The following is a 15,761-nucleotide window of genomic DNA, read 5'->3' on the forward strand; positions in this document are numbered from 1 at the left end:
TGGCCTGCAGGAGGTGCCAAAGACAAGGGCCCCGTTCAGCATTGCACCCTGACACAAGGGGGCGCTATGGCTGATGAGTATGCTATCTTACAAGGAAACTTCAACAATCTTTGGTTTTATTCTGATTTGGACCAACAACAAATCTTGTAATCACAGTATTTCTTTTGCAATAGACATTCTAGTTCCCGCACTGCTCAGTATTAATAGTGTCACCAAATAGGCTAATAAATCTGGTCAGTTGTGCATGAGCAGCTGTGACATAACCTTTCCAGTAGATGGCAGTGGCATATCCACTCAATCTCATACATTGTCCTGTGAGTGCCTGAATGAGCTTTGCTCTGTCATTCGTTTTTGAAATGTATTCAGTACAGGATGTAGGACTACACTCCCTTTTCTTTTTCAAATCAAATCCTTTCTTTCATCTTTGGCTCAACTATATGGACAGTTTATTTCATCGTACCTTTTTACTTTGGTACTGTCCCCCACCTTCTTTCTGTATCCTTTTTTTGGGGGGGGGGGGTGGGGGGAGAGGAGGGAATGAATTGGAAGACTGTCTCCTCCCAAATGTAATCTTTCTGTTTCCTTGTCAGTGAAAGACCAAACAAAGGGCAAGAATTATATTGTAATGAAGGGGTGGGCATGTGTGCACCATGACTCTCTACTGTGCAGAGTCAGAACTGGCCAGCTGCTTGTCATATGCCCCACACTGCTAATGGCGTTTCTTCTTTACTGTAAGGGGGAGCCTAGCCTGTTGGAGCCGTTTGCTCTGTTACTGTGAAGTTCTGAGTGACCAAGGCATACTGTAATATCCCACTGGCCATGTGGGTCTGTCCAGATTATATTAACTAATACACATTACAAAACCTCTTATTTAGGTGTTTGTATTTAGCTCCAGAGTGGGGAAGGAATAGAATAGAAGGGATCTCCCACCCCAATCTCTCAGGCAGGGAGACAGAATTCCCTGCTTATGTAAGCCATGCCTGCTACCCCATCCCTGGGCAAGGGGATGAAGACAGAACCCATCCTCCCTTCAGCTGGCTGCTTTTCCTCTCTCCCCCCATGAGAGAGGGGATCCAGGGGTGCATTGTGTGTCTGTGGAGCAGATTATCTCCCCCTGGTGAGGTGGTCTCTTGTCTCTTAGGAGCTAGTCTCCCAGCCAGAGGGGAGATGTATAGTTCCCCTTCCTCAGGAACCGATGCCCCAGCCAGAGAGGAGGAAAAGTTAGCAGTGGGGAGCGAGGCTGGGCTCCCGGGGTGGGGAAGGAGAGAGGCTAGGACTCCGCCCCTTCCCCCGTGCTAGGTGCCCCGCCCCGGGGAGAGGCAGAAGCTGCCGCCGGAGCCCCGCCCCCCCTGCCCGTACATGGCCTGGCGGGGAGCCCCTGATTGACAGCCGGGTGGAGGCCGCGGAGCGGAGGCGAGTGCAGCCGCCGCCGCCAGGCTATGGCGGAGGAGGCTGCGGGGATCAGAGGGGGAAAAACTTAGCCGGGGAGCCCAGCACAGGGCTGGGGGGAGCGCAGCAAGGAGCAGCAGCCGCCGCTGGCCTGGCCGCTCTCGGCCTCCCTGGCGCTGGGCGGGCCCCGGGGGCGCGTTCTCCTGCGGCGGCCGGGGCGGGGGAGGCGAGGAGCATGAGCTGGGGGGAACGGGGAGAGGCATGGCTGCAGCCTTGCCGTGGGGCGGCCAGCGGCCCCGCGCAACCAACATGGCTGCGGGTGCTAGGAGGCGCTCGGCGCTGAAGCCGCCTGGCCCCCGGCAGCCCCCTCCTTGCCCCGCGGCCCCCGGCCTGTAGCCAGGGGGAGGGGAAGTGGTTCGAGCCGCGGCTCGGGACTAGGGGGTGGTAGCTGCAGGGGGAGCAGCCGCCTTTATCTCCAGCGCCTGCCCCAGGCGGAGTCTGCCCGGCGGAGAGCGGGGAGGCGGCCGCGGGGAAGTTGGGCGGCCGGGCGGCACTACGGGTGTCCGCTGTAGCGGGGGGCGAAGAGCCGCAGCCTCTGCCTGAGCCTGTCCCTGTCCCTGTCCCGGGGGAGAGGAGCCCGCAGCCTCTGTCCGGATCTCAGCCCCAGGAGTAGCCAGAGGCGGGGGAGACGCGGAGCTGCCCAGGGGGTGCCCGCCGGTGCAGGAAGGGGGGAGCGCCGCCGCCGCCGGGCGCACCGAGCCGCGGGTGGCTTTGCCCGCCTGGGGTGCGGGGGAGGGCAGCCCGGTGCTCCTCGGCTGCGGGGGAGAAGGACAAAGTTTGGCGGCTGGCTGCCCTGACTCGCCCGCAGCGGCCATGGAGCCCAAGCACAAGGAGCTGCTCGCTCAGTGCCGCCAGAGCCTGGCCCAGTCCATGACCGAGGTGGACAAAGTGATCGAGTTGCTGGAGGCTGCTGGCACCTTAAGCCCCCGCGACCTGCACGAGCTGCAGGAAGCCGCCGGAGGGGGGGCGGGGGGCGCTAGCAAGGCCGACCGGCTCATCCAGCTGCTGCTGGCCAAGGATCGGGACCATTTCCAAGACCTGCGGGTGGCCCTGGAGAAAACGCAGCCTCACCTGCTCTCGATCCTCTACCTGAACGGGGTGGCGGGGGCGCCGCCCGGAGAGACGGCCGGTGAGTGGGGGCGGGAGAGGGACCGGCACCGGGGAGCGGTTGCTGCCTCGCTGCACTTCCGAGGGGCGAGGGAGCGGAGCTGCCCGCCTGTGTTGTGTGCCAGACGGTGTCCAGGTGCACTCTTCTGGGGCAAGGGGTAAAGGGCTCGCTGCCTGGGTGCCTTTTATGGGGGGGGGGGGGTGTTTTCTGGATGCCCTCTTAGGGCTGGGGTGTTGCTACCTAGATGGCACTTTTTTTTGTTTGTTTTTTTGGCTAGGGATAAGCGAATGGTTTGGGTGGAAACCAGTTTCTGTCCTTCCCCATCCCGATTTTCTTAAGACAGGAGGAAAAACGTTTAGGATGAGATTTAGGCAGGTGCCCAGCATTGGCCTAGTTCTACCACTTTGACTTACCTTTTAAGTCAGTAGTAATAATCCTGTAGTGCGCTTCATCCAGAGATCTTGGTGTTCTTATCCCCGTTTTACAGCTGGGGGAACAGACAGGGAGATAAAGTGACTTGCCCAGCAGGTCAGTGACAGAGCAGGGAATCAAACCCAAGTCTCCTGAAGCCTAGCCCAATTCTTGGCCACTAGGCCACATTGCTAATATTAATCAATGGGAGGAGAAGTAGGTCTACAGGGAGCATTTCTGGAGAGACCACTCTTAATTAAACAGTGAAAAAACCTAAGCCTGGATACTTAAAGGTGGTTAAGATCAATGGGAGCTAAGTGCCTAAATACCTTTGAGGGTCTGGGTCCTAGTCTTTTATTGCTTATATTTTCTTCAAGCTTTAGGTTTGAGGGTTTATTTTGGTCTGTCTTTTTGGTCCCAACCGTTTTTCCCCTCTTTAGGAAGATATGCTGCTGCTTGTTCCCAAGTAACAGTGTTAGCATTTACAGTACCTTGCATTACCTTCCCAAAGCAGTTACATAATTATTTCATTCATGCTTTCATTATAATTGTTCCTGTCTCTGGAAACCTGGGACCAGTGAAGACTAAGCTAACTGTTTCCATAGTGTTGTTTTGTACACTGTCTGTTGTTTGTAAACTCAACTGAAGTTAATGTTATTAAACAGTTAAAGTTTTGTGAATAGCTGCAGCTGTGAAATTGTTTCTGTTGCAGATTGAACTGTGCTGGCCTAATAAAACATGGAGATTTTTTGTACTTACTATTTGAAGAGAATGGCAAATGTTTTGACTAGTGGTCCTATTTGAATACAGATAAATTTGGATATATATTATAATAACTTGTATTTGTTGGAGGAGAGGGGAGAGAAAACTGGTTTCATTGTTCAGCCAGGTGGAGATGAGAATTTTGAGAGTAAACTTCCTAGTTTATCAAACCACCCACAAAACCCAGTTAGGACTCTATCAGAGATTCTTTTTTTTAAAAAAAGATGAAGTTGGTAATATTGAGGCTTTATGAATGTAGCTGTTCCTCCAAATTAACGCTACTACAATTTATCTAAATTTCAAGGCTGTATTGTAGATTGGCTTTAAAGAATATGCATTTGTTAGAGTAATGTGCAGGGGCTGTTTTATAATGGCTGTCGTTAACATTTGGCAATAAGGAAAAAGCTTTTTTACATCAGAGGTGGATTTAGACAGGGTGACTTACCTGTTTTACAGCGAGGAAATTATCCGTGGGAGGTGCTTCCTGGCTCATGTAAACCATGTAATTTTCTTAGGAAAATTGAAGCAAACTGTCTTAAAAATCAGACTCTTAAACTTGTCTGTTTCACTTGGAAAATATTTATGGATGTGCCTTTATAATATAGATCATCACACTGTACACCATACTTTTATTTTTAATTCAGTCAGCTATGAGTTTATAATAAACAGAGAAAATGTGATTTATTTTTTTAACATCACTATATATTATAATATATGGTCTCCTTTAATGAATGTATATCAGGAGTTCACAGGAACAATGGACCTAAGGACTTCTAATATTGTGTGGTCTGACATCAGTGGGAGTTGAGGGCACACAGTGCTTTTCAGAATAGGACCCATAATATTTTTATATGATGCTCAATATGGTCTTGTTTGGAAGCTGCATTTAATGAACTTATGGTACTGAACTATTGGAATTCCCTAGTCTTAAGAACAAAATTTAAAAATGGAGTGGATGTAGCCACCATGTGTGATGATACTGTGTTAATAAACTGAAAGTAGGATATAGAAAGTGTCATAATACAGTACTGAGATCCCAAGGGAGGAGGCATTTGAAATTAACGGGCAAAATTAGTTACTTTCTTTCTGCATGAATTCATGAGGCTAATGTTAGTAAGAATATACACCTGGTACACCTTGTATGTAAAATGAGATGTTCATGTTGACAAACACTTTTCAAAACATTTTAGTTTTTGACAGTAAAAGATTATACCTTTTTTGAATTAAAATTTTCATCTAATTGAAACTGACATTTTTGCAAGTTCGTATGGAAGAGATTATTAAAGTGACTTTAACAGAGACCGTCATCATGTGTGTTAAAAGATTAAGATCCTGATCCTGGAGTGTGCTTAACTGTGCATGCCTGAAGAGTCTCATTGGAGTCAGTAGGACTAACTCATGCATAAAGTTAAGCACTTAGAAACATTTTTGCAGGATCAGGACCTAAATATTCACTTACATACTGAATATATTACAGAAAAGGAGTTAATCTTTAATCGTGGCCACCTAGAAGGGGCATGTTTGGTCCCATATTTAAAATTTTAAAATGATCCTTATTTTATATTAAATTGGAAATGAATCTGCTTCACACTTTGCCATTTACATAGTTGACTTTTTGCACTTCTGTTGATTGTGGACAATGAAATTAGACTAGTCAGATTCATTTTCTTGTTCTTATGTAGGTTGAGTTGCTGCACTGTTTGGGTAGCAAATACTGAAGGAGGCATGGTTAATATCTGAACAAAAGTGTTCAAAATTTAAAAAGTAACTAGTGAAAACAGTTCTATTTATCCATTTTGTAAAATGCTTATATTTAAAAGTCAGGTAAAAACTAATTATTGGGCCTAAGCCAAGTGTCCCTTTAGAGATTAAATTAAGGTATCTTCCTGAATTAGTTTTTCAAGTTACTATTTAGAGTTTGGTTAATGAAGGAATTTAGGACAAGCACAATTAAATTATAGGCTTGTTTGGCAGAACCAAGATTTATCTGGAGTGTATATCTTGAATGCTTGTTGGAGGTTAAAGTAACATGCAGCAGACTGCTTACACGTAACAAATTTGGGGGTCTATTTTTTTTTTCTCTTTGAGAGAGGGTCTTAAGCAAGTAATCCACATCAACATTGATAGAAGTTCTAGACATATTTGTCCCACTTGCCCGGTGTCAATGAGATTACTAATCTGTTGGTGTATTGCAGTGGTTTTCAACATTTTTTTCATTTGTGGAACCCTAAAATATTTCAAATGGAGGTGTGGACCCCTTTGGAAATCTTAGGCATGGTCTGCCGACCTCACAGATGGGAAAACCACTGTTTTATGGTAATAACGGCCTTTTCTGGACCCCTTAGACATAGTCTGTGGACCAGTAAGCAGCTGTTCTGAATGCTTTAGGGAGAGATTGGGAGTTCTAGTAATTACTAAAGGACTTGTAAAGCAAATACATCATGATCCATGTTAAAAAGAGCTTGCTTTTCTTTATAGCATTTTTCCTAGCTCAGCAACTATTACGATTTGAATACATGTTGCACATTTACATCTTACATTGTGAATGATAATTGGTCATTCTTATTTTTTTAAAAGTCCCCCGTGCAGATTATTTTAAATGGCTTTAATTTTAGAGCATTGTGCATGACAATATTAACAAATTGACTGCAAACTAACAAGAAATAATATTCTGACAAAGCAAAATCAACACAAACTCAGTACTACGTGCTTTATTTTGCTTAGTGATAGTACAGGTACCATATAATTCTTATGGTATCTCCCTTTAGAAATTCATTTAAGATAATAAAGGAAGAAAATTACAGTATTAAGATTCGCTAATAAATGATTTCAGGTAATACTTCTAAATTATATTATAAATTTTAATGTACCTCCCAAGACTGCAGAGGCTAATTAAAAGATCTGGGCAGATGGATCCTTGCTATACAAATTATTTACATTAACTTTTTGAAAATGTTCATTTGAAAATCAGTGTGATTTTTTTTTTTTGTTTTTTGTTTGTTGGGTTTTTTTTGGCATTTTAAAACCACACTGAACTTTGTGTGTGTGCTAATTCTTTCTTTTAAGCTATTTATCAGTTCTTCCTATATTTTTGCACATTCTTATCTTATGAACTTATGAGTTTTAATTAAGTAGCTAACTTGGCAAGGTATCTTTAATCATGTAGTAGTTGCATATCTTAATAGTATAGCTTTTTCCCTTTTAATGGGGTATTAAAAGACTACTTTCATGCTTAAGTATCTTACTGAATTGGGGCAATATTAATGTTGCAACATCAGATGAATTGCAAAAAGTTTATTCAACAATATTCTTGGATATGTTACACATCCATATGTATTTTATGTTAATAGCAAACAGTATATGAAAGTTTGAGTCTAACAAGCAAAACAGAAATAAAAACACTACAAATAATGTAGCTGCTAAGTTAGCACGGAGGGAGAAAGGATACCTTGTGGCTTTGGAGTGCTTGATATATCAATGCCAGTTTTTTGTGCTTCATTTCCGTGGCTTTCTAGGGGGGAAAAAGGAAACAGTCCGGAACTATTTAGGTTGCTGAGCTTGTAAGTTCTTTGCTGCTGAGTTAATGGGCGTGTGGAGTTAAAAGGTGCCCTAATCTCTGTATTCCAGAGCTAAAACAGCTTGCTGAACTTAAAAGCCCTAGTACACCTGGCTTCAAAGCTGTTAAGCTTGTCAGTTTCACAGTTTCCTTTTCCTTTAGCAGCTGAGCTGGTAAATTCTTGTAACCAAACAACTGCTTTCGGTGGTCAAGTGTGTATGCATCTATCTTTATGTTTGCAGCTAATAACATATGCACTTTTAGTATGCACTTTCAGTACTGTGTTTCAGATGTTCATAACAGAGCACATACTACTGATTAAGGCCTGTGTAACAAGTCTTGAGACCAGAAAACACTAAAAGCCAGTGGGACTAGTGTAAGTAAAGTTACACGTGTGCTTAAGTGTTTGCAGGACTGGGGTGTAAGTTTTGAAATTCAACCATTCACTCATTTGTGAGTTTCTCTATGAGGATGGGGGATAATTTTGTAAACCTAGTTTTTTAAAAAAAAAAAAAACAACAACTGAAGAGTTACTCAGAGTTGAATTATTAAATTTTTTTAACCATCTTTGGGCAGAGACCAAGTGTTAATCTCCAATCCAACAGGTAAAATTTAGAAATCCTATACAGAAAATGGGGGGTGCGGGGGAATGGAAACTCTTCTTGTTTTAGCTTTAGAGGGACATTGTCAACTTAATGCAGTCAATTTCAAAAATGAGTAAATGACTTCTCACCCTGAGCCACCCAGTGAGCTTTTTTGTGGTTTACTGTAATCTTTTTTTATTTTCTTTTCAAATGTCTTTCCACTCCCTTGCTGCTGTGTGAATAGAGTTAGTGAACAGTGGGGCTGGGAGCCACTTCTCCAGAGGGTAGTGGCAAATGAGAGGACAAAGTAGCCCTGAAGTGACTGACTCCTTCCCCAAAGGGATGCTGGAGATAAAGAAAGCCCTGAGTCAGTTTTCTTTATCTGGAAGGAGAATGGGGAGCAGAGAGCCAGCGGAACCAGTGAATTGGTAAGTGAATATGTGGGTGGAAGATTTGAGAGGGAGTGACAGAGAGATTTGGGAGGATAGGTAAAACAGAAGTGGTGGAGGACATACTGTAGGACAGGGGTGGCCAACCTGAGGCTGAGAAGGAGCCAGAATTAACCAATGTACATTGCCAAAGAGCCACAATAATACTTCAGCAGCCCCCCATCAGCTCCCCCACCCGGCTCCCAGCACCTCCCACCCACCGGCAGCCCTGTTGTAGCACCTCCCCATCCCTCCCTGCACCTCCCAATTAGCTGTTTTGTGGCATGCAGGAGGCTCTGGGGGGGAGGAGGGAGGAGTGAGGGCACAGCAGGCTCAGGGGAGGGGGCAGGAAGGGGTGGAGTGGGGGCAGGGCGTGTGGCAGAGCCAGGGGTTGATCAGTGAGCACCCCCCAGCACATTGGAAAGTTGATGCCCGTAGCTCCAGCCCCGAAGTCGGAGCCTATACAAGGAGCTGCATATTAACTTCTGAAGAGCTGCATGTGGCTCCGGAGCCACAGGTTGGTCACCCTGCTGTAGGGGAAGGAGGAGGAAGAGATAAGGGTGGACTGAGAGAGAAGGAAAGAAGCATCAAATGATGAAAACATGCATTATGACAATAAAGAAAAGAGAAGTGAAGAGATAAATTTCAGAAGTATATGTTCCAATTAAATACAGTTGAGTGTAACAATAAACAGTGCATAATGTTTTTATTCCCTGGAAATGGAAGGAGTGAGGTATATGGGGCAGCACAGGTGTTTTTCCATCTAGTTAGTAGGTATCAGATAAACTTCACAATCCCTATTGCAGAATTCTTTAAACTACATAGCTCAGAAGTCATGCAGTTGCTCCTACAATTGCTTAGGCAGCATTCAGAAAAGACTACTTTGTGGTGGGGACTGAGACCCTTGCCCTACTGAGTGGTGAGTGAAACTGACCAGGTATTTCCCAGCCAACTTGGTAGCAACCTTCTGGTTTCTTGATGTTCTCAAATTCTGAATGTCTGCTCAGATTACACAGATATTTTGAGAGAAGCAAGAAGTATGTCGAGGAGGGGTATTCCCAAAGAAATATCAAGTTGTAGCTACTTGGAAGTGGTCTAACAAGCTCAAAGAAGCAAATTTGCTACTTAGTAGTTTACAAATACCTAGGGAACTACTAAGTAAAAATACAGTTAATAAGTTTAATAAGATTGTTGAAGGCTTCTTTGCAGCTGGGCATTTGCTGTGATGCTTATCCAGCAGTGACCATCCTAGAATGCATAGTAAAAATTCACTGTTTATAAAAAGAATGCTCCAAATCAGTAAGGGAAATGAATCACCTATGGAACCAGCTGTGGTGTTTTGTGTTGCAAGTAAGGATTGCCTTCCTCAGTTTTCAGCCAGTAATGTAGATATTAGAATGTCTTCACTCCTCTGGGTTACATTGTGTTTTCATGTGGCCTTATTAAAGGCTGCAGTGGCCCCTCTGGCAGACGCACCTAGACCCTGGCAGGCGACTCTCATTCCAGAGGTATCAGACCAGGGCCGGTGCTTCCATTTAGGCGACCTAGGCGGTCGCCTAGGGTGCCAGGATTTGGGGGGGCGGCAATTCTGCGGCGGGGGGTCCTTCCGCGCTCCGGGTCTTTGGTGGCAATTCTGCGGCAGGTCCTTCACTCGCTCTGGGACCCGCCGCCGAAGTGCCCCGAAGACCGGGAGCGCGGAAGGACCCCCTGCCTAGGGCGGCAAAAACCCTGGCGCAGCTCCTGCCAGCCGGCGGCTGCATGTGCAAATCTCCCTTCCCTTCCAGTTTCTGTCTTCCCTTTATGGTCTTTAATCTTCCTACTCCCTTGCTCTTATTTTCATCTTTCCCTCACTCCATTTTTGCTCCTTGATGTTATGACATACTTAAAAATCCCCAACTTACCCAAAAGCTATGTAACTAACTAGATGTGTCAATAATCCTGAGTGTGTGTTGGTATGTTGTATCCCTCTTTCCCCTTCCTTCTTACACCTGTTATATTGTAAGATCGTGGGGACATGGATTTTGTCTCTTCCTGTATGTCCACACAGTGCCTACCACATTTTGGCTGCTAAAGTAAAATAGTAATTGGTAGCCAAACTTTTCTCTAAAAGCTCTTTTGATAACTACTCTGCATGCTTTATTATGAATCCTTTCCATGTACAGATTTTCTGTAGTATTGATGATAAAACCTATGGAGATAACTATTTTTAACATGAGTAATGAAAGCTACAATAATAAATTAAGATGGAGCATTATTTTAGGCTCCTCTGGGATTTTCCATGGTGACTAATCGTAATCATTTGGAAGCACGAGCTGTGACCCACTTTTCAAAATCAAAATACAGCTGGCAGGTTGGGGTTTTTTGTTTTTGGTAAATGCCCTTGATAATAGGCCTAAATCTTTCTGATGTAGGGGAGAAGAAGTCAGCAAGTTTGTGCTCATTGAGCTTCTGCATCTGAGGCAGGACAATGCTCTTCCTTGCTCTCTCTCACTTTCCCTCCCTCCACCGCTGCCGCCCCCCCCCCCCAGCCCTCTCATGTAACTGCAAGTGGGGGGTTGGCTCCTGAAAACCACAGCTTTTTGGAAGCTAGAGCTATTTGTGCAAAGGCCTGGTATATCTAAACTGTTCTTAAGCCTAATGGCAGCTATACACGGATTCCCAGGTCCCACCCTAGGGTGGTATCTTAGTTAATGCTAACCCTTCTCAGCATCAACTTCATGATGGGAATTACCACAAGCTAGGGGATGGTTTATAGTATTGTGGCCATGGTCATACCCTGTGCTGGGAGCCTGGTTCCTGCACAGGAACACTTTCAGAATTGGGAAGAAGTTGACAATAGGCTGCAGAGCCAGCAGCTTCTCTCATTCCTGCAACCCTTCGCCCATACAGATGTGCTGCTTTTTGCAGAGGGGCCTATGAAGTGGAGGGGCCTATAATTGGGGTGGAAGTTCTTGCAGGCTTTGTCTCTTGTAAATGAATGTTTAAGGTACAGTAAGTGAAGGATAACGTATTACATCTGAAAGGCCCTTTCCATTTCCAGTTGATGGCAGTGACGGCAAGAACAGACCCTATACATTTAAATTATATAATATTTTTAAGAAGTTAATGAAATGGACCCAGGCTTAACTTCTGCTGTAACTCACTTGTGTGTAGCATAATTGGCTTCCTCTAGATAATTGATTGTTTTAGAAAATCTTGAATTGTTTTTAAAAAGTCAGCTGATAAGGAGCTGAATTTGAAATGAGACATTATGGTGTAATTCAGCAGGATTTCCAGGCATGTAACTAGGCCTGTAGCTAGGGAAACAAAGCAGGGGAGAACGTAAAGACAATACAGATTTCTGTTGGCAGGGCGGTAGAGGGAGAGGTTCCAGGGTCCTACTCTGGCAAATTTTTACATACCTGGTATAAATCCCACTTGTTAGATTTATAGAGATTTCTTTTGTAGGTAAGATGACAAAAACAAAAAATCCCCAAATGGGCCTTCTAAAGCCATATTTTAACTCTTTCATCGTAAGCCAGTCAAGAATGTTCACCATATTTATTAGTCTGCTTTTTTTATACAAACTTTTATATAAAAATCTTAACTGAACCACCATGAGTTGTTAATCTGAATACCCATATGAATGAGATACTCTAAACCCCCCTGCCTGTCCACTCTCTCCTGTTCACCAGCCTGGCTTATTGGCTCATCCAAAACTTAACCCCTTATCCTGCAGACACTTATGCTTGCACTTAACCTCACTTATGTCAGTAGTTATTTTTGTGCACAAGTGTTTTCAGGATCAGGTCCCTGGATAGTAAGTTTGTTGGGATGAGCTTTGTCTTCAGTGAAGCACCTATTGTACCTTTGGGCATTGCAAGTAATGAAGCTATGTATTTGGATTGCAGTACAGTAGAACCTCACAGTTATGAACACCTCGGGAATGAAGGTTGTTTGTAACTCTGAAATGTTTGTAGCTCCGAACAAAACGTTATGGTGGTACTTTCAAAAGTTGACAACTGAACGTTGACTTAATATGGCTTTGAAACTTTACTGTGCAGAAGAAAAATGCTGCTTTAAACCATCTTAATTTAAATGAAACAAGCACAGAAACAGTTTCCTTAATTTGTCAAATCTTTTTTTAAACTTTCCCTTTATTTTTTTTTAGTAGTTTACATTTAACACGGTACTGTACTGTATTTGCTGCCGTTTTGTTTCTAATGCTGCCTGATTGCATACTTCCCATTTCAAATGAGGTATGTGGTTGATGGGTCACTTCATAACTCTGAAGTTCTACTGTAGTACTCAAAATATGCTGGGCACTTTCCGAACACAGCGGAAGACCCAGGCCCTACCCCAAAGGGCGTACAATCTAAATAATAGTAAAAATTTAGTTGGGATTCTAGAATCATTGGGCATTGGTAAACTATGGTCTATTAAAATATCAATGCACTAAAATCCCAGAGTCCTAAGTTTCGATGTTTTCCCACTTACGGTTTTGTTTTTGTCAGTAAAGCTGTTGTCGCTGGGCATAAACACTAACATATACAAATGTTTCGTTACTATATATGTGATCACCACACTTTAACAATCCAAATTGAAAATTACTATTCCCTTGCTGCTTCTGTTCTCTTAAGTCAACTTTCCTTCCATGTCTGTCTGTCACTTACCTGTGTCTGTTTCCCTATGTACAGCATTCTTTTTCCCATTTTCTCTAAATCTTCCAGTTTTCCCCTTGGTGAAATAAAAATTAAAGTCCTTATGAAAAACCTGAATCCACCATCTGCCTTTGCACTCTCTTGGTGTGCTGGCCTTTTGGCCTTATTTTTGTGATTCCAGGTCCCCTTTCCCCCCTCTCCTCTTCTCACAGGAAGAGGGGCATGGTCAGATGTCAGTGACTTCTCTAAATGGAGCTTGTTGGGATGCTCACAGATTTCCTTCCCTTAGTATTTTTTTCCCTCCTTTTCCCCCCTGGTCAGGTAAAAGCCTCTCTTCTACATTGTTTTTGACCTGTTAACCTTTTTGTTTGAACTGCTTTGTATTTTTCAATGACTCTTCAAGGAAGACTATTTAACAATTAGATCCTACAGAGTTGAATGCTGTGTCTTAGAGGTGATGTGCAAAGGTCTGTGTGTGGTGGTGGGGAAAATTGGGTTGTATACCCTTTTTCTTGCTGCTTACTTTGAGAGTTAAAGAAAGCCTGAAGTTTTTATTGTTGTAAAGCCACTTGTTTACCTTAAAATATCAGGAATGTCCAGGCTGATCTTCCCTCCTGGACATTTTCAGGGAGGACTATGATGTGGTTTGGGAGCTTGCTCAACTCTTAATTGAAGAAGCAGGGCGTGTTTCATCTTTAACAAACAGATTAGCTCTTCCAACTGTTTATAGGGCATTTGATTTAGATAGGAGTGGTTAAAATACAAAAACAAACCCGAAGCTTTTTGTCTGAACAAAAAAGAAAAAACACTTTTCCTCTCAATTGATCAACTGCTTGATACTGACAGTGTCATAATCTAGTTCTCCAATCACCACAGTAATCAGGGTAGACAAGACCAGAACTTTGTGTGCTTTGTTGTTGAGTGTTTTTTGAATTGCTGTCTTCTTTGGGAGGAGAGAGGCTTTTAAGTCTAAAGGTGTTTTCCTTCTTGTCTTTTACCTTTACTGATTCTTTTTAAGAGCTATGGTCTTTTATTTTTAAAGAAATAGTCTTGATTTTGTATGTTTGTATGTGTGTATATATATGTGTGTCAATATGTGTGGGTATAAATAAGAAAATTCTTCTGGCAATGACAGAAGACTACCTGTTTTTGTTCCTTTACTATTATGCTACAGCAGCTAACATGGCTTCTCTTTGTTGCTCTGTCTGCACAAGCATCCTTGATGTTGGCTGGAACGTGCATATTTCGGAGACTAGTGTTTGTGGCAGCGGGGGGATGGATACCCAAAATAAAGTATGTCTGGCCAAAATTATTGCTGTTTTGGGGATTTACTCTTTCTTTGCCAAAAAAACAAAAAACAAAAAACAGAATTCCAGAAATTAAGGGTCTGGGACTGTTCCTTCAGTCCTTAATTAGGCAAAAATCTCAATAATATCCATGAGAAGTTGGCTTGAGTTTGTACTATAGGAGTGAGCCCTAAGTTATGTGCTGTGGTTTATTTTCCAAATTGCTGGTCTTGAAAATATCTAGGCCAATGTTTTAAAGATGTATGGCATTATCTCACAATCCAAGCTTATTCTTCCATTGTTTCATGAACCTCATTTGACTTTTGGCATCTTTACAGCAGTCTGGAGTACTTTGTTCTGCGGCATAGATGAAAATGACACAGACACAACAGTGATTTGACTGAGAGGGAGAATGTGTTTGATAATAGTAGGAAGCAAAAAGAACAGGAGTACTTGTGGCACCTTAGAGACTAACAAATTTATTTGAGCATAAGCTTTCGTGGGCTGCAGCCCACTTCATCAGATGCATAGAATGGAACATACAGTAAGAAGATATTTATACATACAGAGAACATGAAAAGGTGGAAGTAGCCATACTAACTGTAAGAGGCTAATTAATTAAGAGACACTATTAACAGTAGGGGAGAAAAACTTTTGAAGTGATAATCAAGATGGCCCATTTCGGACAGTTGATACGAAGGTGTGAGGATACTTTAACATGAGGAAATAGATTCAATTAGAGTAATGACGGAGCCATCCCCAGTCTCTGTTCAAACATAAGTTAATGGTATCTAGTTTGCATATTAATTCAAGTTCAGCAACTTCTCGTTGGAGTAGGAAGCAGTGTCACATTTTCAGATTAAAGATGATTTCCCCCTAAATCCATGTGGCTTAAAATGCTTTGTTTGTTTTTTGTTCATCTGCGGACCTTGATTGGCCTTTTGCATTCTTTAGAGCATAGCAGGGTATTGAAGGTACTGATATGTACTTAATATGAAACTCAGTAATTACATATTGAGAAACTTTCATTTGGCAAGCAAGGTTATTAGTGGTCCTTTTGTATTGAGTATTGTTAGGATGAAACTTAAAATATGGATCCATCTTTCTCTGGTGGCTCTTTCCTCCTGTAAAATTAAGTGAGAGAGCTTTGTGCAAATGACTTGTGCAATGTTCTGCATGCCAGATGGCTCTCTCTCCTTCCCCTCTTTATCCAGGTGTTAAATGCCAGTTTAGCTTAGATCCAGAAGTACACTCCCCAGATATTATGAAAAGAGCATGGATGTTGAAAAATAAGATTATAGCATAAAATTGGTGTCAACTCGTATAAAGCTCCTTATTTCCTTCTTTACCAAGATGCCAGTAAGGCAGAGTTGTGGAGCTGTGAAGGCCATTATTTAAATATTACGTGGTTATATTGAACACAATTTTTCCCCCCACTTGAATTGTATGCTATTTCATAAGGAGATTTGTTATATAGGAATGGGTGTATCATTCAGTGTGGGAGGTTAAATTCTCTTCATTTTCCTGTAAGTCTGTA

The 15,761-nt window shown here is 43.0% G+C and overlaps 1 protein-coding gene across 1 annotated transcript in view; it reads left to right on the forward strand.

The window, feature by feature from the left end:
• Positions 1-2,141: 2,141 nt before the first annotated feature.
• LOC113405123 (disks large homolog 5-like) overlaps positions 2,142-15,761 on the forward strand; it is a 205,278-nt gene continuing 191,658 nt past the window's right edge. The window contains exon 1 of the mRNA XM_026653713.1: positions 2,142-2,578. Coding sequence (XP_026509498.1) covers positions 2,263-2,578 — 316 coding nt within the window. The 5' untranslated portion in view covers positions 2,142-2,262. The remainder of the gene's footprint in view (positions 2,579-15,761) is intronic.

Source organism: Terrapene carolina, unplaced genomic scaffold, assembly GCF_002925995.2.
Source record: "Terrapene carolina triunguis isolate 2854851 unplaced genomic scaffold, T_m_triunguis-2.0 Scaffold147, whole genome shotgun sequence".
NCBI classification, from domain to species: Eukaryota; Metazoa; Chordata; order Testudines; family Emydidae; genus Terrapene; species Terrapene triunguis.